The 23,306-nt window shown below is 47.6% G+C and overlaps 11 protein-coding genes across 11 annotated transcripts; 6 read left to right on the top strand and 5 right to left on the bottom strand.

Annotated features, from left to right (window-relative positions):
- Nucleotides 1-297: 297 nt before the first annotated feature.
- On the top strand, nucleotides 298-966 carry LY89DRAFT_669280 (uncharacterized protein; the record flags this gene model as incomplete). The annotated part of the gene is made up of 3 exons (XM_018213084.1): nucleotides 298-695; nucleotides 772-821; nucleotides 875-966. The coding sequence occupies 3 exons, from the start codon at nucleotides 298-300 to the stop codon at nucleotides 964-966; spliced, it is 540 nt and encodes a 179-aa protein (XP_018071186.1).
- A 1,208-nt stretch (nucleotides 967-2,174) lies between these two features.
- LY89DRAFT_65492 (uncharacterized protein) lies at nucleotides 2,175-5,359 on the bottom strand. The gene is made up of 6 exons (XM_018212321.1): nucleotides 5,024-5,359; nucleotides 4,677-4,946; nucleotides 4,608-4,616; nucleotides 3,662-4,357; nucleotides 3,199-3,616; nucleotides 2,175-3,144 (listed from the first exon to the last, which is right to left on the bottom strand). Exons 1-6 carry the CDS (start codon nucleotides 5,070-5,072, stop codon nucleotides 2,400-2,402), a joined length of 2,187 nt encoding a protein of 728 aa, XP_018071185.1. The 5' UTR covers nucleotides 5,073-5,359; the 3' UTR covers nucleotides 2,175-2,399.
- Nucleotides 5,360-6,004: 645 nt separating this feature from the next.
- On the bottom strand, nucleotides 6,005-9,115 carry LY89DRAFT_585110 (uncharacterized protein; the record flags this gene model as incomplete). Its single annotated transcript, XM_018209307.1, has 4 exons — nucleotides 6,005-7,729; nucleotides 7,779-8,240; nucleotides 8,293-8,562; nucleotides 8,618-9,115. 4 exons carry the CDS (start codon nucleotides 9,113-9,115, stop codon nucleotides 6,005-6,007), a joined length of 2,955 nt encoding a protein of 984 aa, XP_018071184.1.
- A 1,527-nt stretch (nucleotides 9,116-10,642) lies between these two features.
- Nucleotides 10,643-13,850, bottom strand: LY89DRAFT_65684 (uncharacterized protein). Its single transcript, XM_018212407.1, has 2 exons — nucleotides 12,751-13,850; nucleotides 10,643-12,663 (listed from the first exon to the last, which is right to left on the bottom strand). Exons 1-2 carry the CDS (start codon nucleotides 13,699-13,701, stop codon nucleotides 11,014-11,016), a joined length of 2,601 nt encoding a protein of 866 aa, XP_018071183.1. The 5' UTR covers nucleotides 13,702-13,850; the 3' UTR covers nucleotides 10,643-11,013.
- Nucleotides 13,851-13,974: 124 nt separating this feature from the next.
- On the top strand, nucleotides 13,975-15,054 carry LY89DRAFT_645792 (pyrimidine 5-nucleotidase). Its single transcript, XM_018211895.1, has 4 exons — nucleotides 13,975-14,157; nucleotides 14,210-14,222; nucleotides 14,272-14,733; nucleotides 14,783-15,054. The coding sequence occupies exons 1-4, from the start codon at nucleotides 14,110-14,112 to the stop codon at nucleotides 14,944-14,946; spliced, it is 687 nt and encodes a 228-aa protein (XP_018071182.1). The 5' UTR covers nucleotides 13,975-14,109; the 3' UTR covers nucleotides 14,947-15,054.
- Nucleotides 15,055-15,139: 85 nt separating this feature from the next.
- On the bottom strand, nucleotides 15,140-15,664 carry LY89DRAFT_669275 (CSE2-domain-containing protein; the record flags this gene model as incomplete). Its single annotated transcript, XM_018213083.1, has 3 exons — nucleotides 15,140-15,399; nucleotides 15,447-15,576; nucleotides 15,623-15,664. 3 exons carry the CDS (start codon nucleotides 15,662-15,664, stop codon nucleotides 15,140-15,142), a joined length of 432 nt encoding a protein of 143 aa, XP_018071181.1.
- A 27-nt stretch (nucleotides 15,665-15,691) lies between these two features.
- LY89DRAFT_65417 (uncharacterized protein) lies at nucleotides 15,692-16,923 on the top strand. Its single transcript, XM_018212284.1, has 2 exons — nucleotides 15,692-15,704; nucleotides 15,749-16,923. The coding sequence occupies exon 2, from the start codon at nucleotides 15,996-15,998 to the stop codon at nucleotides 16,674-16,676; it is 681 nt and encodes a 226-aa protein (XP_018071180.1). The 5' UTR covers nucleotides 15,692-15,704; nucleotides 15,749-15,995; the 3' UTR covers nucleotides 16,677-16,923.
- A 41-nt stretch (nucleotides 16,924-16,964) lies between these two features.
- LY89DRAFT_585728 (uncharacterized protein) lies at nucleotides 16,965-17,236 on the top strand (the record flags this gene model as incomplete). Its single annotated transcript, XM_018209335.1, has 2 exons — nucleotides 16,965-17,102; nucleotides 17,153-17,236. 2 exons carry the CDS (start codon nucleotides 16,965-16,967, stop codon nucleotides 17,234-17,236), a joined length of 222 nt encoding a protein of 73 aa, XP_018071179.1.
- A 662-nt stretch (nucleotides 17,237-17,898) lies between these two features.
- LY89DRAFT_697169 (glutathione S-transferase) lies at nucleotides 17,899-20,156 on the top strand (the record flags this gene model as incomplete). Its single annotated transcript, XM_018216879.1, has 7 exons — nucleotides 17,899-17,929; nucleotides 17,976-18,050; nucleotides 18,108-18,140; nucleotides 18,251-18,587; nucleotides 18,634-18,805; nucleotide 19,471; nucleotides 20,152-20,156. 7 exons carry the CDS (start codon nucleotides 17,899-17,901, stop codon nucleotides 20,154-20,156), a joined length of 654 nt encoding a protein of 217 aa, XP_018071178.1.
- Nucleotides 20,157-20,676: 520 nt separating this feature from the next.
- LY89DRAFT_645778 (uncharacterized protein) lies at nucleotides 20,677-21,958 on the bottom strand (the record flags this gene model as incomplete). The annotated part of the gene is made up of 4 exons (XM_018211894.1): nucleotides 21,800-21,958; nucleotides 21,400-21,752; nucleotides 21,114-21,315; nucleotides 20,677-21,051 (listed from the first exon to the last, which is right to left on the bottom strand). Exons 1-4 carry the CDS (start codon nucleotides 21,947-21,949, stop codon nucleotides 20,677-20,679), a joined length of 1,080 nt encoding a protein of 359 aa, XP_018071177.1. The 5' UTR covers nucleotides 21,950-21,958.
- Nucleotides 21,959-22,508: 550 nt separating this feature from the next.
- LY89DRAFT_585833 (HIT-like protein) lies at nucleotides 22,509-23,206 on the top strand (the record flags this gene model as incomplete). Its single annotated transcript, XM_018209343.1, has 2 exons — nucleotides 22,509-22,631; nucleotides 22,664-23,206. The coding sequence occupies 2 exons, from the start codon at nucleotides 22,509-22,511 to the stop codon at nucleotides 23,204-23,206; spliced, it is 666 nt and encodes a 221-aa protein (XP_018071176.1).
- Between the last annotated feature and the right edge of the window lie 100 nt (nucleotides 23,207-23,306).

Here is a 23,306-nt window from a genome sequence, read left to right as displayed (position 1 = left end):
TATACTCTGTCTTTTTGACAGATCCTTGACGCCTGGTTCCAGGACGGCTAAGCCGCTAAGAAGACGACATTCTCTAGGTCCCAGATTTGGATTTTTTTGCAATTACTAGTGTATATTCTAGTCACTGAACCAAAGTTGGTATCATCATATCCAACGCCTCGAGAGACGGTGCAATATAAATAGTTGCCTATCATGTTATACAATCATTTTCCGAATAATCTACTCGGACATTCAGCTTGACTCTGGAGAAAAGGACCTACAATTCACATTGTTAAAATTTATACTAACGCCAACACGATGACGAAACCTTCACAACCTCAAGTCCCTCCCGCTTACACCGAAGTTTGCAAAGCCCCATCGACCAGCAAACCCTCTAAATCCTCAACGACTTTCCTCCCTAAATTCCTCCAGAAAAAAACCCCATACCAAAAACTCGCCTCAAAACAACCCCAATGGCTCTGGACCCAAACCGAATGCCGAGAATGGCTCACCGCCGTCTGCATCTGGAATCTCAACTACACACCCGAGAAAGCCCACGAGGTCGTCGAGAGATTGAAAGGCTTCGGACCAACCTTATTCGCCATGAAAATCGAGCATTGGGAACGTGTATTAGGGGACTATACGGACGCAGCAGCGGTCTACGCACTGATCTTTAGTTCGAAGACAGCTCGGGGTGCTATGCCGAAGGGGGTCCTGTATGCTAATCGAAAAAATCGGGGTAATTGATTTGTAGTCTGGAATTTTGGATAGATAGATAGATGTGTTCAATAGATACTCGTCATTTTCAACGTCATTCCACTCACCCGCGTATTCTCAAACTGGTATGTTGCACGTCGTATCCCGAGCCAAGATAGCATTCTGTTCACTTTGCCAGATCTCGAAGCCGACTTAGTACCAGTCATCATTCTCCCCTTCGAAAAAGAACGATCCAGACCATCATTCATTTCGGCACTGTTCGGCACTTGACGGTAGCGTACCGAAAGAAAGTTGAGAATCCACTTCAACTAACCCATTCGGAGAGGAATAGCTTCATGTCAATAAAGTTTTCGATGTGCAACAAATGGTTGTTTTGAGTTAGTTTTGTGGGTTGGTTTTGTGGAAACTATGTTCTAAAGGCTGTCAGGAGGTTATCTAGTGTTAGTCTATAGACGCAGCGTCGGAATATTTTCGATATGCAACAAATAGTTGAATTGAGTTTAGACAAGTGTAGCTCGCTGGAAGCTACTATCTAAAATATATCATGGGGTTATTCAGTGCTGGACTAAGACCGTAGTATCGGAGTAGAAAATGTTCGATATGCAACAAATAACTAAAATGAGATTAATTAGCGCTGCTCAAAGAGACAACGTGTTGTAACGCAGAATATCCGATATGCAACAAGTGATTGAACTTAGTTTAGCTAGGTGGAGAGGACTTAGGAGCTACAATCCAGATTTCGACATGGGTTTAGTACCAGTGAGCCAGGTGTGCTAGCCTTTGACAACGTGTTATAACGTAGATTCGACATGTAACAAAATTTGAACTCAGTCTAGCTGGGTGGAGATATAATTCAAAGTAATCAAAATTGTGCGGGGGAGCTACCCAAGAGTAACTTTAATTCGATGTGCAACATTCCAGTTCTAAGTAAGTTCGATAGAGTCTTTTTAAAAATCGCTCGGTATGGAGAAGAATGGTGAGATATCAGAGAACACATTCGGCTAGGACTTTGTCGGTGCGACATATTGTATACACTTTAGAAATCAGTAGAAGGAGCGGGGACGTTCAAGCTTGCAAATATACTTGTCCTGCAAATAGAATGATTAAGACGATTTCTCCATAGAATAAAAAGCAGAAAGTCAAGCCAGGACAACGATGTTGAGAATGCTCCTCCATCATAACCTTTCTCCTCTCCATGTATTTATCCTGCAGCAATATTATCTTTCTTACAATTAAATATACATCTCCGACCATCCATCAATCTTTTCCTTCCCTTCCCTTCCCAATATGTATTAATGATCATCGGCATTCATCTGCCGGCCCGCCGTGTCTGTTGCACGCCTACAAAAAGTCGGCTGTTGCTTGATGCCGGTTCACCGATTTGTCGCTTCCTCTTTTTTCCCTTGAAATATCCGAGCGAGCGAGGCTTTCTTTTTTGCTGATTTCAATGGTTGGTTGTATCTCGACTCTGTAATAATCAAAATTCTATAGGGTGAAAAGTCGTTGGGTGTCGGAAGGTTCGGCAGAGAATGTCTGTCGTCTCGCTTCTAGCATGGTATGGGTGTGAGTTGTGAGGTGGCTTTGGAGATATCGGTGTTTCGCTCTTGGGAAATGATTTGATAATTCCGTACTTGCTCGTCGGTGAAAGATCGATATTCCGATTCTCACTGGTGTTCGTATTCCGGCCCTCAGAAAAAATTCCCTTAACTCCACCTAGCAGCCGAAAAGTCCTGTCCAAGATCAAACCACGGCCCTCTCGACCAATCGACATTATTCAACCAATCGAAATTATCCGTCGCATCATCGAACGTCCCCGGTTCGAACAGATTCGGATCGTACCCCAAGACACCCGTTCCCACGCCACTGGCATCGAAGCCCGGCGTATCAGCCGACTCCTGAGTCGCGGCCGGCATGGAAGACGGAGGTGAAGGGTTCAAGATCTGGTCCAGGATCCGCTTGATGATGATCCGCATGCGTCCACACAGTTGGTAGTTGCCTGCTGCTGGCTTAACCCATTCCAGGAACCCGATCAAGAGGGAGAGATTCTGCACGATCTCGGATCTGGGGACACGGAGCGTGTTTCCTGTCGGATTCTTGGTTTGTTTTAGTAGCTCGACGCAAAGGACTCCAGAGCTGGGAACGCCCCAGCACATGAGCATCCAGTCGTAGTCGTGGTGATGCTCGACAAAGCGATCGCGTTGGACCCAGAGGAGGACGGTAAGTTCGAGCATTTCTCGGGCGCAGTCAATCATGCTTTGGCCGTCGAGGGCGCCTTGTTTATGGGCTAGACGTTCGAGGAGAAGACGGTGCTCAAGTAAGATGAGTCGGAGGCAGAGACGGCGCCAGAATATGCCATCCGGCACGTCGGGAGAGCCAAGTTCGGAGAGTCGGAAATGAAGGTACGGTGGGAAGTTATCGTAGACGTTTAGGAGTTTGGTCATGAGATGTCTATGGAGAATATTAGTTGTGTAGTGAAACAGGATACGAGATGAGATTGCAGACTTGATTTGATCTCCAGTACAATTCTCCGGATCTCCAAGAGAGAGCTCAAGTACTTCGTTCAGGATGGGAGACAGCTGTCCATAAGCTCTAGTCGACGTTGAAGGATGAATCAGACCTTCCCTATTCCATCCCTTCTCATCCAACTGTTCGACGGCTCGTTGAATGGCGTCGCCTCCCTCCATAAGGACTTCTTCACTCAAGTCTAGTGGGATTTTCATACGACAATATCGATAGCTGAGAGCTGGTGGGCGGCCCAAAAGTAGTGCTGATCCTTTATCGATGTTGAAGATGACAGTGAAAATGCGCTTCTTGATCTCAGATAGATAAGTAACTGGCCTTCCATTGTCTACTTGTCGATGCAGACCCAAGGCAGTTGTTGAAGCAATGAGATCTCCAAGTTGACGCCAAACAACCAAACCTGAATATTGTCAGCATCGACCATACCCCTGATAGATAGACTTACTAGCATCGCCGCTAATGACCGTCTGAAGAATAAGATTCTTAACTAGCAGATTTACCATCATACAGTTAATCAAATCCATGTAATTACTCAACGTAATGCAAGCCTGCACGCAATCTTTCATCTCCACAGAGAAGTTCCTCCTATTCCTCCTATCCCCTCTCTGCGTCGTAAAGAACGCATCCCGTTCCGGCAGGGACAGAATAGCTGAAGTAATAGCCCCAAAGACGCCACCCAAAGACTCCCACCTGATATTCATCCCACTACACGCCTCCAACCACTTCTCATAATCATCAAACTCCTCCAGGCTCTTCTCAGCATTCTTACAGATGATCGTAGAAATATGTTCCAAATCCTCAGTGAGCCTCGGCTCCTTGAGATACTTCCCAAACGTCGTCCAGACCGAATTAGCTATCGACAAAACGCTCTTCTGAGGCAGCGAACACTCATGACATTTCTCGAAATACCATTCAAGCAAGAACTTGCACGTATGTTGATCCGGTAACGCGTGCAGGACTTTCGTACCTAGTGCCACTCGTGGAGAACCTCGTTGTTCTTTGCCAGCGAGCATTAGGAAAGTCTGGGATTGCAAGCTCTCGTAAGAGGGCACGTAGGGTTCGGAGTCGACTGAGATTTGGAGATCGTCGTTCCCTAGGTTTTCACGGTTTTCCATGAACACGGCGGAGAAATTGGTCGGTCCTGGACAGAGTAAGTCTTGGATTTGCATATTGTATGCCGAAGTCCGTGATGGGTAAATGGTGGGTGGACTTGTAACACCACGAAGACTGAACCCATGTAAAGAAGATAAGTGCTCTCTCCGGAATACATTTTCCAGTTCTCAAAATATCCTAGCCGCTCTAGGACATTAAAGCTTTTCACAAAAAGGAATTGAGTACCGGCATAGTACTCTCCAACAGAAAAACAACACAAGAAAAAAGAATATATTTACCAAAGAAACCTATCGGAGTTAGCCAACTTTATTCACACAACCCAATTGCCAAATACCCAGAACACTTACCACCACTCGCAACAAAAGGCCCACTCTCCGGCGTAGGCCTAACCACCTTACTCTCACTCCCAGCCGCCGCAACGGTTGCCGCGCCCCCAGGACTCAAACTCGACGGCGTAGGCGGCAAGTTCACGACCTCCTTCCTGCCATCAGGGACAGGCCGAGTCATCGGAGCCGCCAAGTACACACACTTGCTACTCAACTTCCTTCTTTGGCACCTCACACAGATCGGAAGCGTGTGATCGCACGACACCTTGGCTTTCCGGCACGGTTCGCACGCTTTGTTGCGGGTTTAGCTTTTCCTTTCGAGTATCCCGTTTGAACAATCAATGGAAGGAAGGAGTTCGCGTACGTACCTTGCTGCTTGCCGTTTCGCCTCCGGGGAAGCCCAGGAGTGGAGGACATGTTTGCTTGGCTGAGAACGGTAGAGCCGGGAAACACAAAATAATGTTTTGTACAACGGTCGGAATTGAAAGAAAATTCTTGTAATAGGAGAGAAGGAGTTGAGTGAGCTGTGGGGGATGAGGAGATGTCGATATTTTCAGTGCGGTGTTCAGCTCCGCGCTCCAATTCCGAAAATCCCGTCAGCACCGATCCTAGTCGCCAATCATGAGAATGTGATTTGTAGTCTTTTGTGGGTCGACAGATTGAGCTTCCGAAAGGGATATAAACCAGCTGCAGCTTGCTACGCGACTTCGCGGTCGAGAGTGATAGTTGTCTTCAGCTAAGGTAGGCACGAATAAGTTGTCTCGCTAGTCTTCTTTTGAGTTCACTTGCCTACTTTGAAAAGTTGGGCAGAAGTTTGAAGATCATCAACACAGCAATATGTGAAACCAGCAGACACTCTTTTCTCAAGGAAACTTTTGTATTCTCTCAGCAGTGTTGCATGGGTATCATAACACTCCTTCATCCATCCCATGCAGATCCTTCCTCCACGCCATATCCATCATCAACGAAAGTCCATCCATCCCCATCAACCCGCCTCCTTCGTACATTCAACACCGGAAAAGAGGAGAGTGCAAAAGGAAAAAGATGTCCCACGCCCGCATCCGCGAAAATTCAAAGCAAATTGGTATTTCCTCATCCCATGACGCACGCTTTCTTCTATTGTTTGTGTATCTTTAAGATGTCCGACGCCGCATCAGTGCTTTTCTTCCCGAAAAACATCGCGAAACTGAAACTCGCAAAGAAACAGGAAGGGGAATCGAAAGGAGCCTGAAAAAACAGATAACTCAACACATAAATCACGATTTGGTATTTGGGTATTGCGCGCCAGGGTATATATCCAGCCAATGTACGGCACACTCTAGGAAATTGGGTATGGAAAAAAGACCATTTTAAGAACGCGGAGGGCCAATAGGGCCTGGGTATCCTGAGTTGGTTGAATGAGAAGTGGAGGGACGACCACTGTCGGTCGATGCTCGCATTGAATGTCTCGGCGTTGCATCTCCTGGATGCTGGAGTTGAGAAGGCTTATGATCGTTACTGCTACCGCTGCCATTCCCAAAATGGCGGGTTGTAGGCCATGGAGTGGAGTCGTCGTCCGGCAAGTTCACACCACTGTCGTTCCATGGGTTGCGGTCAGCATTAAAGCTCCGGGTGGACTCGATCGAGATCAGGGATGACTTCGATACATTGCTAGAACCATTCTTGAAGAACGAACCAGCTGGTGATTGAGAGCTATTCTTGCGGCGATCCAAGAAGGAAGAAATAGAAGACATGCTACCAGGCTTACGAAGTTTGTCAAAGATGGTGCTGCGCTCGCGAGCAACATCGTCACCGAAAGAGGACTTGGTGGGAGAATCTGTTGAGACAGGAGCTGGAGCATGTTGAAGAAGCTTCGAGTCAAAGAATTGAAGAGACTCCTCGAAAGAATCCGACTTTGGTCGTGGAATGGCTCCTTTCACAGTCGTGGTCTCAATGCCGGCAGAAGCAAGATTGGAGGTCAGGAAGTCAATAGCATCTCTGACCCCACCAGCATTATTTCGTGTGAAGCTCCAAAGGAGAGTGATGGTAGGTCCATCTTCTTCTGTCTTTTCGTTGGGATCCTCTCGGACTTGTACCTCCACCACATATTGTGCCTTGAGCTTGGAGACCAGGTCATTTTTGAACTGCTTAGAGTTGAGGAACTTGACCAGGTCAGGAGTAGAAGCCAGAACAAGCTCATGCTCATCAGGAACCATGCCCAAGAACTCGTCGACGCAGTGAGGAACCTGCCATTCAGGACCAGAAATGGTAACATCGTCGCTGGCTTGTTCGGTGCTGGGAAATATGATCTTGCAGTTCCACTTCTTCTCCAATTCTTCGAGCTGGCCAAGACGGGCAATGAGCTGTCGATGGTACAATCGATCAACGTTGACAATTTGGGTTGTGAATTCGGAGTCGACTCGATCAACCATGTCCAAGATCTCGGACTTGACAAGTTCCAAATTCTGGGCATTGCGTGCAGGAGTTCGGCAGATAACATTGTCAACCTTGATATCATCATCTTCTCGGCCCACACCACCACGGTCCATAGCATTAGAGAACTTGACAAAGACGGAGTGCTTCTTCATGATGCGTTGAATGTGTTGACCTCCAATACCAATGATACGCTTGTGATACTGGTCCGGGACATGAAACGAGATCGAGGCTGGCATTTCTTGCTCAACAAGCATCAGTCCAGACTTCATAGCTTCGTAGTTTGCACCGCAGACGTCGATGTTGAAATTGTACTCGTTGAAGCCGTCGAAAATGATCTGAACACTGCTTTGGCCCATGATCTTGTTAATCTTGCCATTTTTCTTGCCACTGACAAATTCCTTATGCTCATTGGCAAGCTCAATCTTGACTCTGATCTGGTATTGAGCGCTGGTGACAAACTTGATGTGAGAGATAACCATTAATGCCATCTTGACAGCGTCGTCGGACCCAGTGATACTGAAAGTAAGCTTGTCAAATTGCACATCGGCATCGGAGTTGGCACAGATGTCCGAAAGCATGGTTCGGATCTCACTTGGAGATGGTAGACGTGTCGAGTTTGCTTGCTGAATCCACCAAGAAGCACTGTAGAATTGACCGGTCTATGCACACGTTAGAAAGGAACAATGAATACTCACTCGAGAAACGTACCAGTGACATGACATCCCGCACAGTCCGCTCGACATGAAGACCTTCGACACCCTGGATTCGGATCATATTGCGTTGAGATGCCAGTGCCGGAAACTGGATAAAAGTGCCGTTTGTTTCCATGATCTTGCGGACCTTATCCAATCTTCCTAGCAAGATGCTGTCAATCTTCGGGGCAGCAACTACGGCATCCTTCATGAAGATCCTAGTTCGGGTGACCAGCTCGTGAATCTTTTGCTTTGCCATGGCGATGTTCTGTGGAGTCTCTCCAGTGATGAAAATCTCCTCGGGATTTCGTCGTTCAGCACCTACAGGGCAGTATCGATATACTTGGGAGAATGGTGGTGGGAAATAGATGGCCGTGCCGGTTGTGGACTCGATGAGCTTGATGTTCTTTCGAGAACGGCCACAAACCACCGTATGGAGGGAAAGCTCGAGCAAGGTTCCATCGACAATACGACCAAGCTACAACTACGTTAGAAACAATGTGTGATACGATGTCTGCAGGATCCCATACCAGCTTGTCAATGAAAATCAAGACCCTGGTCTTTGCATGCTCCGCACTCTCCATATCTCCGTACACAGCAATTCTCCATCTCTGATCTCGTCCAGCATCTCCATTTCCATTCTGAGTCTCTCCCAGGGAGGCGAATTTCGGTCCTAACAGGAAAATATCGACTCCGCAGAATTTTGCAATATCGTCGAGATGTGATACGACATTCGCTTTTAGTGCCGTCTGAGCGGAGTCGATGACGAGTTCGCCGTCAACATCAACAACAGTACATCGCTTCCCAGAAAGTCAGTATGTGAAATATCAGTACGCAATACAGCTCTATGCTTACCAATGCCAGTGGAGTCTCATTCAGAATGGTCTCCCTGCTCTTGTGAACGAGTTCCGAGGTTCCCGAAAGACAGACATTTGTAACCTGACCTTTCACTCTCTTCGGTATGGACGATGTGACATATGCTTCTATGGGTAAAACGCCGTTGGTGAGATCTCTGCAGATGTTCCTCAAGTTTGCAACGTTCTCTCGGTGCACGGGAAGCTCGTGAATGGGGACATCGTCCGGCGCGTCTGCAGAGTGCGTCCATCGCTCGACAGCTCGTTCCGTCGCATACAGGATGTCCTCGACGTTGGGTCCAGCGAGGTCGGAAGCAAAGGGCACATTGAAGGAGTAGTGTATGGGTGTCTCGGCGGCGGTGGGCGAGAGAATTGGGGACGATCCGTGGGCGGCCTTGTGTTGCGGTGTTATGGCCGTCATGTTCATATTTGGCCTGGACATGCCAAATCCAGGGCCCATCCTCTCAGACCAATGCCGCATACCTGCTAATTTGTTCATCGTGGGAAAACGGTCGTCAGAAGCTGAGGCGACGTTGTTGTGGAGGAAGTCTCGTCTCGTGCCTGCAGTCCGTAGAGGAGCAACAGCGTATCGTATGCTGACGGGCTAGGGAGGGTGTATAAGGTAAGCAGCGCAGATAGTAGCGCAGAGTAGAGCTGGGGGCTGGCTGCAGCTGCCTCGAGCGAGAACGAGCAAGCGACAGACCACCAAAGGTCAGAGACCGTTCACTGCCACGATTCGACACAGGGGGCTTCCAAGGCAGGAGATTGGCGCGAGTAATCCACAATTGTGTTGCAGAGGAACAGAGCAGGGAACCGGAAAGGGAACAATTGGAATGATTTGTTCTGCTGCCCGTGGACTGGGAAGGGCAGCGGACGAGGAAGGACGGACAGACAGTACAGGACGGACACGCAGGACACGCAGCGGCGGGTGAAACGAATGGAAGGAATATCAAGAGGTTTGGAGAAGTGAATTTGGCCTGATGTTGCGGGATGACCGTACTCTATCGAAGCATCAAGAAGTCATCTGTGGGCTCACTTCGCTCCCACTTGCTGGGGTCCGTCTCCAGCACGTCGTTGATCTAGGCACACGCCGGCCGGATCACCATCATCACAAACCGATTGTTCCGGGAGCGAAAGGAAAGCGTGCAGAGTGAGCACTACTACGAATGCACTGTACGACGACGATGGCGGACCCAGAAATTACTCCTTCAGGATCTGCCTTCCAAGAAGCATCACGGTCATCGTCTGTCCATTGCTTGGTCCAGTCTCAATCCTTAGCAGTGTGGTCCAAGCAAAGCAAACACGGAGAGATGCCACTATCTATCCCAGAGTCAGAGAAGACTCAGATCTCCTGTTCGTTCAGATCCACACACTCACTCCATCCATCCATACATATCGATCCCGGCACTGCAGCCGTGTTTATTTGCGTGCGTCGCTTCGCAATCGCAATCAGGGTGGGAGAACAATCTCGCCTTGCTTGCCTTGCGTGTCTATCTGGCATGCGAGTGAGAGTTTCATCCGTTTTGCCGCACCGTATGAAAGATTGGTTGAGTGTTTCTGCCCACTCCCAGATCTAGAACGCCGCCAATCCATACAGAGCCAGCAAAACCTAAATACCGTAACCCAGCATAGCTGACGCTCCTACATAAAAGTTCCAGGTTTCCTACTCTAGACTATTTTAAACCACCCCTCCTCCTCTTCCTCCACTTTACTATTGTAGGTAGTCAGTGCTTGCTTGATGCGGTAAGATGTCACGGTCAATGAGAAACAAGAGAGGCCTCAGAACTCGCACCCACACACATCCCACATCCACTGATTCCCAATTGTCAGATTCCCGCTTCCGGGACGGAAGTCGTGTTCTCCTGCTGATCTGTGCTCGCCAGGGCTCGGAGTTTGAACTAGGGCAGGATCGTCATCAAGGAGGAGAAAAAAATTGTGAGCTCGACAGACAAGATGGATGACTTCATGGAAAGCTTGGATCGTTAGAACTCATCAATTTTAGTGTGCTGCTACAGCCGCAAGTAGTCTTTGGCAGACCTAAATTCGGCTCCAGAAATTCGAGTTGCCTATTTGGTTCGGCTGTCACTGGTAGGAATGGATGGGGTGACGTTTAACCTGACATTTTTTTGGTAAGTTAGTCCTAGAGTTGGAGAATTAATGATCAGTGCCAGATATTATTACAATTTTTATTACTAAAATCCTCGCTGTGCTATTCTACAATTTCATACACGCCGACCACATGATCTGTCACATCTCAAGATGCACGTGTGGATCCACATATACCCAGCTTTGTGTCTGACTGTCTGAAAATCTGAAAATCTGATAAGTGCAAATTGTACCAAAACGAGACACCAGAAGGTAGGTGGTCACAAGGGAGTGTCATTCTTGAATTTCCTCCTATCTGTAAGCTTCCCTCCTCACATCATCGGTGTAGACGAGCACAGAAGCTTCTCTAGCTCTTGGTCTCTCAATGAAAGCGATCTCAGCTGGTCTCCGACTAGGAATCTCTTCGTAGTATCTCTCACCCTCTGGACCTACCATCGGCTCTCTACGAGGCATGGCATCAACAGGTCTGACACTGAATTCTCGCTGTGCTTGAGGAACAACTTCTCTGCGAGCTTCAGGGCGTACACTTCCAGCGTACTCCCTAGCAGGCACCTCCGTCGGGCGGACACTCTGCATCCTTCCAACATATTCTCTAGGAAGTTCGTATCGTACAGCTTCTGGTCGTACACTTGCGGCTCTTCGTATGTATTCTCGAGGCGCTTCCTCAAAGTGGCTCATCTGGCGTGTTGCTGGCCCTCTGAGTGGCACATAGTCTTCTCCGGGAGGTACCATTATCCGTCCTTCTGGAGGTGCCATTGTAGATGGTCGGACAGAGTACTCTCTCTGGCGATACTCGCGATATTCTGGCTGCGGCGGCATTGCGTATTCCGGTTGGGTAACTACACGTCGTGGGGCTGCAACTGAAGGGGATGGTCTGCGGTAGACCACAGCATCATCTTCGTAGACTTCAGTAGGAGTTCTACCAGAGACGGCTCGGGTAGGGGCTCTTTCATAGACCACTTCTGGCTCACGATATCTGATCGGAGGCGCGACTGATTGCCGTACAGAACTGGTGGGGATTGGTTCATAGAACTTGTGGCCATATTCATCGATAACAAGTCGCAGAGGTTGCGGAGGTGGACGCATGATTGGTGATCTTCTCTCTCGAAGGACGGGAGATCTTGATCGTTCGCGGTCAGCTTCAGGGCGAACGCTTGCTCTAACAGGAGGTTCACGATAGTAACGTGGCTCCTCATAGACTCTTCGCTCGGTAATAGCATGAGAAGCTGCTCTGACTGGTCGCATCTCTGCTGGTGCATACGGGAGAGCATAGACAGGAGACTGCGGGCGTCTTGCATACTGAGTTCCCTCAATGCGTCGATACTCATCTTCAGGGGGTTCAACTCGCCTGTAACCATCGTCTTCTCTCTCAACACGGCGATAGACAGGCTCTGGGCGACGAACTTCCGGCTCGTAGTGTTCCTCAACTCGTTCGTACTCTCGGCGAAGTGGAACTTCTTTATATGGCTCAGCAACTCTCCCAGTCTCCCCTTCGTATCTAGGCTCGTCGTAATTCAGTTCTGCAGCATATTGACCTGCCTGACGCTGTCTTTTCTGTGGACGAGGCAGTGGAACCACTCCATAGGGTGACGGCGATCGAGGTTCTGGTTTTATATAAGGAGAATCGGGAGCGTCAGCACTATCCTTAGCCTTGCGTTTGCCTTTCTTCTTCTTGTCCTTTTTCTTCTCTGGTCCTTTCGTGCCCTTCGGAGAACTGTCTGTGCTGGATATACCCGTAATCTGTGTGCGTAAGGCTGTGACTTGAGGAGCATGTACTTCTTCAACCGCGGCAGCTTCTCGAAGAACAGGAGGGCCTCTAGCGGTAGCAAGTGGAGAAACTCGAGAAGGTTGTGGAGCAAGGGGAGATAGATTGTGAGCTCGCATTACGGGCGACATGACTACATCGTCGAAAGCTTGTCGGAGGGGATCTGGATTCGTATTCTGCTCCGTTACTAAATTAGCATGTATTTCGACGAGTGCGAGATAGAGGGAATAATGATCGGGGGTTCGATCTTGAGGGGGACTGACTTTTCCGTGAGCTGCTCTTGAGGCACCAGCTCCACGGGAACTGCTAGAATCAGAGTTACTGGTTTCGACGCGAGAATCATGAAGGCTTGCGCTGTCTACCAAATTCTGTGAATGCGGCTCATAATGACGACCTGGTGCTGCTAGGTGGTTATCATTGGATAGCGAAGTACCAGTCATGACCACTTCTCGGTTCTTGACTTGGGTTTGAGCAGATATAAGTTCATTGGTATGCTCATCAGCCAACGTCGCACTCTGTGATTGCAAAATACCGGAGTCTGTCTGCTCCCGAGGGGATGAAGATGGAATAGGTGTATCATGCTGACTTGAATAGAAAGTGTTCTCATCAAAAGAATCGCTAGCAGAAGAGCGGGCAGCCGCAGAAGGTTCAGCTTCTGTGGCAGTGGATGGATGTACGATTTCAAGAGCTTTTGACAAAACTTCGGAAAGATCAAAGTTAGGAAGAGACTCAGACGTTTGAAGCAAAGCTTTTGCCTCAAGACGCTGCTTTTCGATCTGCTCTCTCAACCCACGCTCTAATCTTTGTCTTTGTAGTTGTATCTCAGCCTTGATAAGATCATCAGATTTTTCCAACAAGACAGGATTAATCTCTGACTTCGAAGACATTGTCGCAGCACCTCTAGCACGTTGGTAATTGGGAGATTTGTTGAAGGAAGACGACGCCTCTTCGGTGCGAGTGCTCATCGTCGAATGTGCCAATTGCGCAGGCAGGTTTGTTCGGGGTGTGAAGGAACTCGGGGAAGATATCTGGCGCGTCGAGTGAATCTGCTTGCCAGCTAGATGCGCAGGTATTTTTATCCGAGGATGCGTCCCTGCGAAAATAGCATCTCGAAACTGCACAATTTTATCGTACTCCAATATTTCACGAAGCTCCTCTGCTGTTAGAGAGACCCCGTTAGATGTCGGAGCCATTGCGACTGCCCCTTGGGCCATTTTGTGTGTACAACTGCAAATTAGTGACTGTGCAATAGCAAACAGGACGCTGTGCCAATGTCTAAAGCTAACAATGCTCAAATGTACTTTACAGCAGACGCTGAATGTTGGTGCGAGAGTTGGTGAATGATAAAGAATGAATGTGTGTGAAGAAGTTGGACGTCGAGTCCAGCGACTGGCATTGTTAATTTCATCTCACGGCAAGCGCCGCACTACGCATCGCTTAAGTTGCCACTTTGAGTCATCACCATTCTGCGGATCCCCATTCTTTGGCGTGCTTGAGTACCAAAATGATTCCCCATGATACGAACCTTGTCCTCGTCTAGATTTTATAGATCCTCCTTTACCATTCTTTCTTGCTTTCATAGATTAGAAAAGACTCCATAGTGGTCCAGAAACTCCACAAATATGACGGAAAGTAAGAGGCCGGTGTTCTTTTTCGACATTGATAATTGCGTAAGTTTGAGATTCACTCGAAAAAACTGCGGCTAACCATAATATTGTGTAGCTCTATTCAAAAAGTATACTTCTCGACAGTTCAATAACCCCCTAATTGCTAACCGATTGCAGGTAAGAAGGTTCACGACCACATGACGGAGCTCATCGATCAATATTTCGTTAAGCACTTGGAATTGACTCAAGAAGATGCCTTCAAGCTTCATCAGGAGTACTACAAGACATATGGTCTAGCTATTGAAGGCTTGGTTCGACATCACAAAATAGACCCCCTTGAATACAACCGCCAAGTCGACGACGCAATACCTCTCGAGACTATTCTCTTTCCCGACCCCACGCTGCGAAAACTACTTGAAGATATAGACAAGAGCAAAGTCAAACTTTGGCTTTTCACTAATGCCTATGTCACCCACGGTAAACGAGTTGTCAAATTGCTTGGCGTGGAGGACATGTTCGAAGGTCTGACGTTCTGTGACTATGCTCAACCTAAGATGATATGTAAGCCGTACCCCGAGATGTACGCCAAAGGTATGAAGGAGGCAGGTGTAGAGGAATACAAAGACTGCTACTTTGTTGGTAAGACTTTTCCGCCCTCCTTTCTGAAGGGGGTTACTAACTTGGACAGATGATTCCTTTCAGAACTGTCGAAAGGCCGAGGAGCTAGGGTGGACAGCTGCACATCTGGTTGAAGAAGGAGAACCTTTGCCAGCAGCAAAGGCATGCAAACATCAAATCAGGCATTTGGAGGAGCTGAGAACTCTCTTCCCCCAGTTCTTCAAGACCTCGTAATACGAAAAGCTTACCATTGCGGTTACCGGAGTGTTGGATTGGCAGCGAAGACCACATAGATCTAGAAATAGAATTCCTGGAATGTCAAACGATACCAAGAGTTTCTCTGGACTTCATATGCCTTGCAATCCAGCCAGGGGTATTTTCCGTGACGCCATGTATGCCCATCATTTCTCAATCTCTCTCTATGTTCTTAAGGCCTCTTCACACTCCTGATGACAGTCTCCAGCTTCGCGAGAACTGCCGCTCTCTCTTTCACGGCCTCTTTGCGCTCTTCTTCGGCTACCTTCAATTCTTCCTCTAGCCGCCGTATCGTTTCGTCTTGGTCCTTCTCACTATTCTCTAAGCCGGGGAGCTGCGAGATGAGGTATTCGATCTGCTGTTCCTTGATAATGATGTCTCGAGCTAATTCGCGCTGTCCATCCTTGAAAGCGGCTTCGGATTTTGGATCGACTATAGTAATGTCAGTCTGTACTTTTGAATAGGTAGAAACTTCATACTCTCATCTTCTTGTGGTGCCGCAACACCGCCATTTTTGTTAGCAGTCACCAGTCTATCTGTCGGTCCAAGCAGCGCATAGTCGTGATGTTTGTTGACATAATGCAACGAAGCAACGAATTGCTGTGCAAGCTACCGTAGGTTAGCAGGGTCCAGGCTATCGCCCAGAGAAGTATACCTGATCGACTGCATCTTGCAGCTGCGTCAACATATCTGCCATGATTGCGGGTACAGTGCTGAAAGATGTGATAGGTGTTTGAGTGAGTAACCTGACGATTTGCATACAAGGCTGAAAGGGGGAAAGTTATACCGAGCTCCGGCGCGCTAGCTTCAAAGCCAATCAGACTACCTCCGTTCCAACTAATGAAAACTACTTCAGCCTCCTCCAAAATCCCTACTTATTGAATCTATTTCGAATACCTCTCAGAAGGCAATATCATGAACAGAAACTTGAACTCCGCTCGATAGCCTCCAACAATTCACTCATCTCCAGTCCTCTCAGAAGACGAGAGTCATCACATGACCTTTTGCAAACACCAACCTCCACCTTCATGCCTCCCGAACGCACAGCTATGCGGCTCTTCCGAGCTGTGCAGCAATCATGCAACTACTCTACAAACGCTACAGCTGCACCGAACCAATTAGTCTATCCTGACTCACAGAGTCCAAGTCATTATGACCTACCAAGCTTCCTAGAGTATGCGTCACGGATAGATATGGACATGAAAAGTACTACCTACGTGGGAACACACTATGAGTACACCGTACAATCTGCACTTGAACGGCTCGGAATGTCCCTCAAACGGATAGGTGGGAAGTCAGACTGTGGGATTGATGTTCTCGGTTCGTGGTCATTACCTTCTGCACCTCAGCCTTTGAAGGTCCTGGTTCAATGCAAGAACATTGCTCGGAAGATTGATCCGTCTCAGGCAAGGGAATTGGAAGGCGCGTTTGTAGGCGCACCTCTAGGTTGGAGGGAATCCGGCGTGCTAGCTCTCCTTGTTTCACAGAAGTCTGCAACCAAAGGAGTGCGAGATGCTCTTCGCCGGAGTCGTTGGCCGATGGGATATGTACTCTGCACTCCTGAAGGCAAGATTATGCAGATGCTCTGGAACTCTCGTGCAGAACAAGAGGGACTGGGAGGTATAGAAGTTGGTTTGAAGTATGCTGGCGGTGAAGCGGAAGAGAAGGAAGTGATCTTGACCTGGAAGGGAGAGGCCATCACGAATTGATCATTCTATTTGATTGCACTGGAATGCTCAACGATCCTGCTGGCAACACCTGGACTGTTTGCTGTCACAACTCCATAACATCGACAATCACGAAACTCTTTGAGGTGGCCAGGCCGGTTACCCATACGAGAGTTTGATGGTATCTCAAAAGACTCTCGTCAGATGAGGACTCTTCTTGAAGCTTGTCTCAGAGGTCCACGAAGATAAAACTATCTTTGCTCGCCATTACGAGACTACACCGAGGGCGACCATTGCAAAGCTCCAACCATATCCATTACGTTCATCGATATGTGTCACCAAGTCATTCAAATCTTCGAATGTGGCCATAATCACGCCTCGAAAGTTGTTCAGTGCAAGAGACCAACTGATAAATGCAATGGTGTATTTCTGAGGCAGGATCTGCAAGATACTCGAGGTTTATGTGTTGTGAGTACGGAGAATTACTCTCTTCTCCTACCACTGCTAACCTGTTTCAGGCCTGCAGGCGGACTGCGAAGCTGAAGAGAGCTCAACAGAAGGAAGCGGCTGTTGCAGCGGAAGATGAAGGCTACTGGTCGTAGTGAAAATTTTCACGGAGTTGCTTGCGTCTTTCGCCACTCTTTGGAGGACTACTGGAGAATGTTGTCGGGCGTAATAAGTATGCTATCCTCGTGCTCGTTATTATCACGAAAATCAGGGCAGTGGTATGTTGATATTGCACATGCAATATATTTCAGACCATCTTATCCCATTTTCATTTGGAATGTTTGCTTCATGTCTTCATGTTATATCGTAAAGTACAATCAAGTCACCGAATCAAAATGACCTACTTTTTATTCTCCTTCGCTTTCAAGATCCTCAAAGCATCGATAGCTGTTAGGAACATCTTTCAAATTTCCAAGGCCTTTGAGATTACTCATTTGCCGTTCAATATACAAAGCATTGAGAGCAGAGGGTTGGAAGTAGCTTTTTCACCTCGTCATAGTGACTCATGAGGCTGCCTTGGATATAATTGGACAATTTTTAATCGCTATCTAGGACTGTGCTTCTCTTTCCGGGGTGCATCTCGCAAATTCAGTAGGCCGACCTATTGGAGCTGCCAATTGGAAGCATGGAGCCCCACATGAGATCACGATGAAAGTCCAATCAGAGCATGTCCCAAACTACATAAAAGAAGAGAAACTTCAGGGTAAATTCAATCATTGAACTTCCCCTATACCACTTCAACTCCGAAGCAGCAATCATGAGCAAGCCGATCATTGTCTATGGCCATGGTGAGCCCACGATTCATGTCAGAAATCGCGAACTAATGCTCTCTAGACACCGGTCCAAACCCCTGGAAAGTCGCCATCGTGCTCGAAGAGCTCAATATCCCCTATGACTATAAGATTGTTGGTACAACTCAATCTCTTCCATACGGCTGCTATATGAATTGCTATTGACGATCAACAGATATGGCAGATATGAAAAAGCCTCCTTTTGAAGGTATGCGAGTTCCCTGCTGCCCTCTGCGAATCGGCACATATTCTACTCATTGCAGATCTCTGAAAATTCAAGATATGTATACTTACTAACGTCAATTATCAACGTCAAAGCCATCAACCCCAATGGTAGAGTCCCTGCCATCACCGACCCAAATACAGGCATCACACTGTGGGAGTCTGGGGCAATTATCGAATACTTGATAGACACATACGACAAGGAAAGCGTCTTGACCTTCAGCCACTTTCCCGAGAAGTACCATGTTAAGCAGTGGCTCTTTTTCCAGGTGAGCGGTCAGGGACCTTACTTCGGACAAGCTGTTTGGTTCCAGAAATTCCATGAGCCGGTTGTCCCCAGCGCGCAAGAGAGGTATACGGACCATCTCAAGCGTGTGCTTGGTGTTCTTGATAAGTATTTGGATGGGAAAGAGTACCTTGTGGGAAATAAGTGGTATGTGTATTTCTCCAAACTGTTGAAAACGGCTAACATGGAGGAGCACTATAGCGGACTTGTCATTTGTGACTTGGGATATGATGGTACCGTGGATCTTGGAAGGTGATACAGATGCTTCTCAACTTGAGAAACACTACCCGAATTGGGCTGCTTGGCATCAACGGTTAATGCAACGTCCTGCAGTCCTGAAAATTGCTCAGGACAAGCAAAATGCGGTTTCTTCTAGCGAGCATTGAAGAGTGTTGAGTTAGATGAAATAAATACGCATTGATCTTCGAGCATCAATTCGTTTTTGCTTATTTGTATTCTACTCGCCTCGAGTGAGGTAGTTGACTGTCTATGCATTGAGCTTCGAGGGCTGCCGAGCAAAATCGGTTGTATCTCTATGTGGTTGAACGCATTTCGCTCTTAAAGCCACACGAAGCAATACCCGAAACTTGACACATGCAAGAGCTTGATTTATAACTTCAACAACAGCTGTGACGAGTAGCTAAACAGTACAGAAATCAAAGAACAGAAGCAATCAAAATTCAAATGCTCGCGATACGTCTTTGTTTACCTCCACCCCCTCCTCGCTAATCCTCGGTTCTGACCAAAAGACCAAAAGAATATCACAAGCTTGTGTTATCAAGAAAAAAAGACAAAACGCCCGGGCACACAGTACTACTGCGGGCGGTAATGCCGCAGTAGTACTGTGTGCCCGGGCGCCCAAGCGCATGGCATTGTTCGCGGTGGCGGAGGGAATGGCGTGTTAATATGTCGAGGTTTTTCTTCATTGGGAGGAAAGGTGGCGAGTCACCGTCAAACTCGGTCAGTCGTTTGGCCCCTTGGGGGCCTAACCGGGCTTGATACCAAAGAAATGCTTATTAGAATCTATAAGGGTAAGTAAACGACGCTAAGGAGGGTGCGATATAATTGGGTGGTGAATCTATAGCCTTGGGGAAGTAAAGAGGAGGAGCTAGTAGCAGATTCAAGTTCAGCCTCGCAAGCAAATTAGTTTCGAGTTGAAGTATGAGGCCAATCATATTATCAGAAGAAGTTCTGTTGCATGTCGCAAGTAAGCTAGCCGTTCATTCACAGTTTTGTTTGGGCAGCTGATGCTGAGCTTCAAATCCAGCCACGCAGGAAATTGACTCTTGAATTGCTCTCGTATGGAGATTATTGCTGTACAGAGGCGCTCTCTTTGCACATTGACATCACCTCATTTCTCAATGTTCGACTCTCAGCTGGCAACTTGTAGCATGTCGCTTCCTCACAATGTTGGGGATTCCTTTGCTTCACATCTTGCATTCCGCCACCCGGCTCATAATCTCGGAGAAACACGAAGCACTACTTAACTACAATTCAAAGCTTCTTTTCTAAACAGTCATATAGAGCTGATGCCTGCAAGAGATGTGTTTGATTTTCCACAATGAAAATACATACAATTTCGTCTCAAAACAACCGTCTCCCTAGTACAAGAAAGCGTCACTCCTCGGTATAATGAACGAGCGAAACGAGTGGCAGTCTTCTGAATCATCTAGAAACCACTCAATTTTACTGCCATACCATCGAATAACAGTTTAAACCCAGTCTTGTGTATGAATTCTCTCATCTCGATAACCTCGGCCCTCTTCTTGATATGTCACATACCTAGATGAGTTGCAAAGGAAAGACCCTTGAGGTCCACGAAGCGACAAAGCTCAAGAGTACAGAGAGAACTTGTTCTACGGCTACTATATTTTCTATTGCAATGAGCGCGAATTGCGCTCTCTACGCTATCCGCGCAAATTGCGTGGGTTGCGCTGGTTGCGCTGGTTGCGCGTTGAGCGGGATCTGCGCTGTAGGCGGGATCCTCATAGCGGAAGCAACATACAGTTAAGTGAAGTGACATATTATACTTTAGCTTATTAATAAAGTTTCACAGCATAATTGATACAGATTATGATGAGCAATGCCAATGGGTTTGAAATTTATGTACAAAAAATGTCAGCTGTAAAGTATGATACAAGAAAGTATGTTGAAGGAGCTCATCTCCCAAGTTCATGTCTGATTCGACGCCATTTTTACGGAAGAGACCAGTTGATCTAGACTGAGAATTGAACGATCACTCGCAGTCATCGTCATCATCAGGATCAGTTGGAGTACTGGTACTTGTAGGTGGAACGATGACGGTTGAAAGAGTCGTGCTCGGTGTAAGTGTGGATGATACCGAAGCAGTATCTGCGGAGGATGAAACGGTAACTCCAGAAGGGGCAGAGGAAGAACTAGCGACGGTTGCGGCTGTCGATGAAGTGCTAGCCGGTGCAGATGACACAGTTGAGGCCGATCCAACAACAGACGAGGATGCCGGTGCCGACATTGAAGCAACAGAAACTGACGATGCCACTCCAGAAGCCGACGTGTTCCCAGGGCCCGAAACGCTGGTAGTGAGATCGCTGCTCTCGACGTAGACGCCGCTGAAGTATATGTCCTCTGTGGCCTGTAATGTTTTGTCAGCATCCACGTAAAATCCTATGTTTCGTAAGATCGTTCATCACTCACATCCGTGTATCCATCCCGAGGCAGCTCGAGAACACCAAGGTGCCAGTCTGCCCCATTGGATGATGCAGAGACAGTCACGGCTGGAACCGTAAGGACGAGATCGTCAGCACCGGTAGAATGATAGAAAGCGACAGATCCAGCATCGAAATCAATGGCATATGCGATGTTGTGCCATACTCCAGCTTCCCAGGTTGTGTTCCATCTATGACATGTCAACATTTGCGTCCTCCATCCTCGATGTTTTCTGAATTTTCCCAAAGGAGGATATGGGGGTAGTTGTGCTTACTGGGTGGCCGAGCTTACGTCCCATCGAAGGAGAGCATCACTCGTTCCTGATTCTCCACTGATCCATCCTGCCTTCATTTCCGTGAAATGGCTTTCGAAGAAGCAGATCTGATGCTCGCGGAACTCACTCGGGGCATTTGTATCGGTTCTTTGCATACTGAAATGATAGTAGACAGTTCCTTTGTTGATGGCAGCTGAAGTCTGGGGAATGAGCTCAGTGCGTCTCATAGTCTGACCGTCCCAGTAACTGGTACTATCCAATGTGACCTTTACACCTTGAGTACTACCCGTATCTACTGGATTCTTGAAAGTTGAGTCAAGGTTGACATATGAGGTGACATTCTCAGTGCCATGCTGACATAGTTAGTTTAAGCATTGGTGAAGAATATGAAAGCGCTCACGATATAGTACTGGTAAGGTCCGGTTTCATCACTCCAAGACCAATTGTCAAGCTCAGTGCTTGAGGTCATATCGTTGAATCTTCCATCCCACAGGATGGTGCCACCCAAGGCAAGACCAAGAGAGTTTAGAAGGAAGACAGATCGCAACATAGTTGAAAGAATTTAAAGAGCAGCTGGCCACGCAGGTGCAGAACGAAATGAGCAGCGAGCTGGCGCTGTGAGAGGGAGATCAACTTTGAAAGAGAGACAGAAAAGTAGGAAACGAGCAAAAAAGGAGAAATACGTGGAGTTCCATATGAACTTATAAGGGTCTCGCGGTGAAAAGTCTGGGTGGATGGGACAACTTCGTCCGATGTTTCCAGATCTAATCTCCTCCACTCGGCATCATGCCTGCAACCAGGCTTCGTGGTCGCGGATAAACATTTCACTCGGTGTTCTCGTAGTTTTAGACATAAGCGAAAGTTTCAGCTCCACTTGACCTTTTATGGCGAGAGTTGTTTCTCAGGTAGATGACAGTTGAAGTGAAGGATGAGAAATCGGGCCTAGCTTGTTTCGGAGATATTGAAACATCTCGCCTCGGAATTGAGGCATCGGTCAACCTCGTCATCTCTAATGCCATTTTCATCATCTTCAAACATCGCACGAACGTCGAATTTCCGATCGTCTCGAGTAGCATAGTCTGGGGACGTTGAGAATCGGTGGTTGGGCGATGATTTTGAGACGTTCGTTCCTTGCCCAACGTCCATTCCTTCGCACAATGGCAACGAGTCCACCCAAAGTCATCCATTTCGGGCCCTATGAAGTCACTGATCAAGTGGGTCTTTCCTCGACTGTCTCAATAAATCTATTAAAATATCTCTTTAGGTCTTCTACAACACGCCCTTATGTTACTGTTTGGTCAATATCAAGCCAATATTACCTGGCCATGTCCTCGTGATACCCTACCGACCTGTTCCGCGACTTACAGATTTGACGCCCGCTGAGGTGTTTGATCTTTTCTCGACTGTTCAAAAAGTCCAGAAAATGCTGGCAATGAACTATTTCAAGCATGGCGATGAAGTAGGGAAACTCGAGGACGGATCCTTCAACGTCGCACTTCAGGACGGTCCTGAAGCTGGCCAAACGGTAGCGCACGTGCATTGCCATATCATCCCCAGGTCGAAGGATACCAGCGGCGAAGGTGATGGAATCTATGACAGATTACAGGGCGAAGAGGGGAATGTTGGGGGAGGCCTTTGGGATACGAAACGACCAATTCCAATTGGCAAATTTCCCAAGATTGAGGACGCGGATAGGAAACCTCGCGATCCAGAAGTCATGAACAGAGAGGCTGCCTTTTTCCGAGAACAGATGAAATCGGTGGAGCTTGGGGAATTTTTTCGAAATGTGGCTCGTTCGCCTTTCTAGATTCTATGCAAGTCATTGTTCATTGTCCTGCGTGCTGGGCAAGAATTATTCTACGGAAGTTGGTGGATATAGGGATTGGTAGAAAACGTGGGTCTGGCAA

The sequence above is a fragment of the Mollisia scopiformis genome, assembly GCF_001500285.1.
Source record: "Mollisia scopiformis unplaced genomic scaffold LY89scaffold_12, whole genome shotgun sequence".
Taxonomy (NCBI): domain Eukaryota; kingdom Fungi; phylum Ascomycota; class Leotiomycetes; order Helotiales; family Mollisiaceae; genus Mollisia; species Mollisia scopiformis.
This window is presented reverse-complemented; position numbering and strand designations above follow the sequence as displayed.

Coding starts and splice junctions, on each gene's coding strand:
- LY89DRAFT_65492 (XM_018212321.1), bottom strand. CDS start 5,072: ATGTCCTCCACTCCTGGGCTTCCCCGGAGGCGAAACGGCAAGCAGCAA. Junction 4,947..5,023: donor GCGAAACGGCAAGCAGCAAG/GTACGTACGCGA, acceptor CCCGCAACAAAG/CGTGCGAACCGTGCCGGAAA. Junction 3,145..3,198: donor TGTACTGGAGATCAAATCAA/GTCTGCAATCTC, acceptor TATTCTCCATAG/ACATCTCATGACCAAACTCC.
- LY89DRAFT_65684 (XM_018212407.1), bottom strand. CDS start 13,701: ATGGCCCAAGGGGCAGTCGCAATGGCTCCGACATCTAACGGGGTCTCT. Junction 12,664..12,750: donor CAAGAGCAGCTCACGGAAAA/GTCAGTCCCCCT, acceptor GTAACGGAGCAG/AATACGAATCCAGATCCCCT.
- LY89DRAFT_645792 (XM_018211895.1), top strand. CDS start 14,110: ATGACGGAAAGTAAGAGGCCGGTGTTCTTTTTCGACATTGATAATTGC. Junction 14,734..14,782: donor CAAAGACTGCTACTTTGTTG/GTAAGACTTTTC, acceptor TAACTTGGACAG/ATGATTCCTTTCAGAACTGT.
- LY89DRAFT_65417 (XM_018212284.1), top strand. CDS start 15,996: ATGCCTCCCGAACGCACAGCTATGCGGCTCTTCCGAGCTGTGCAGCAA.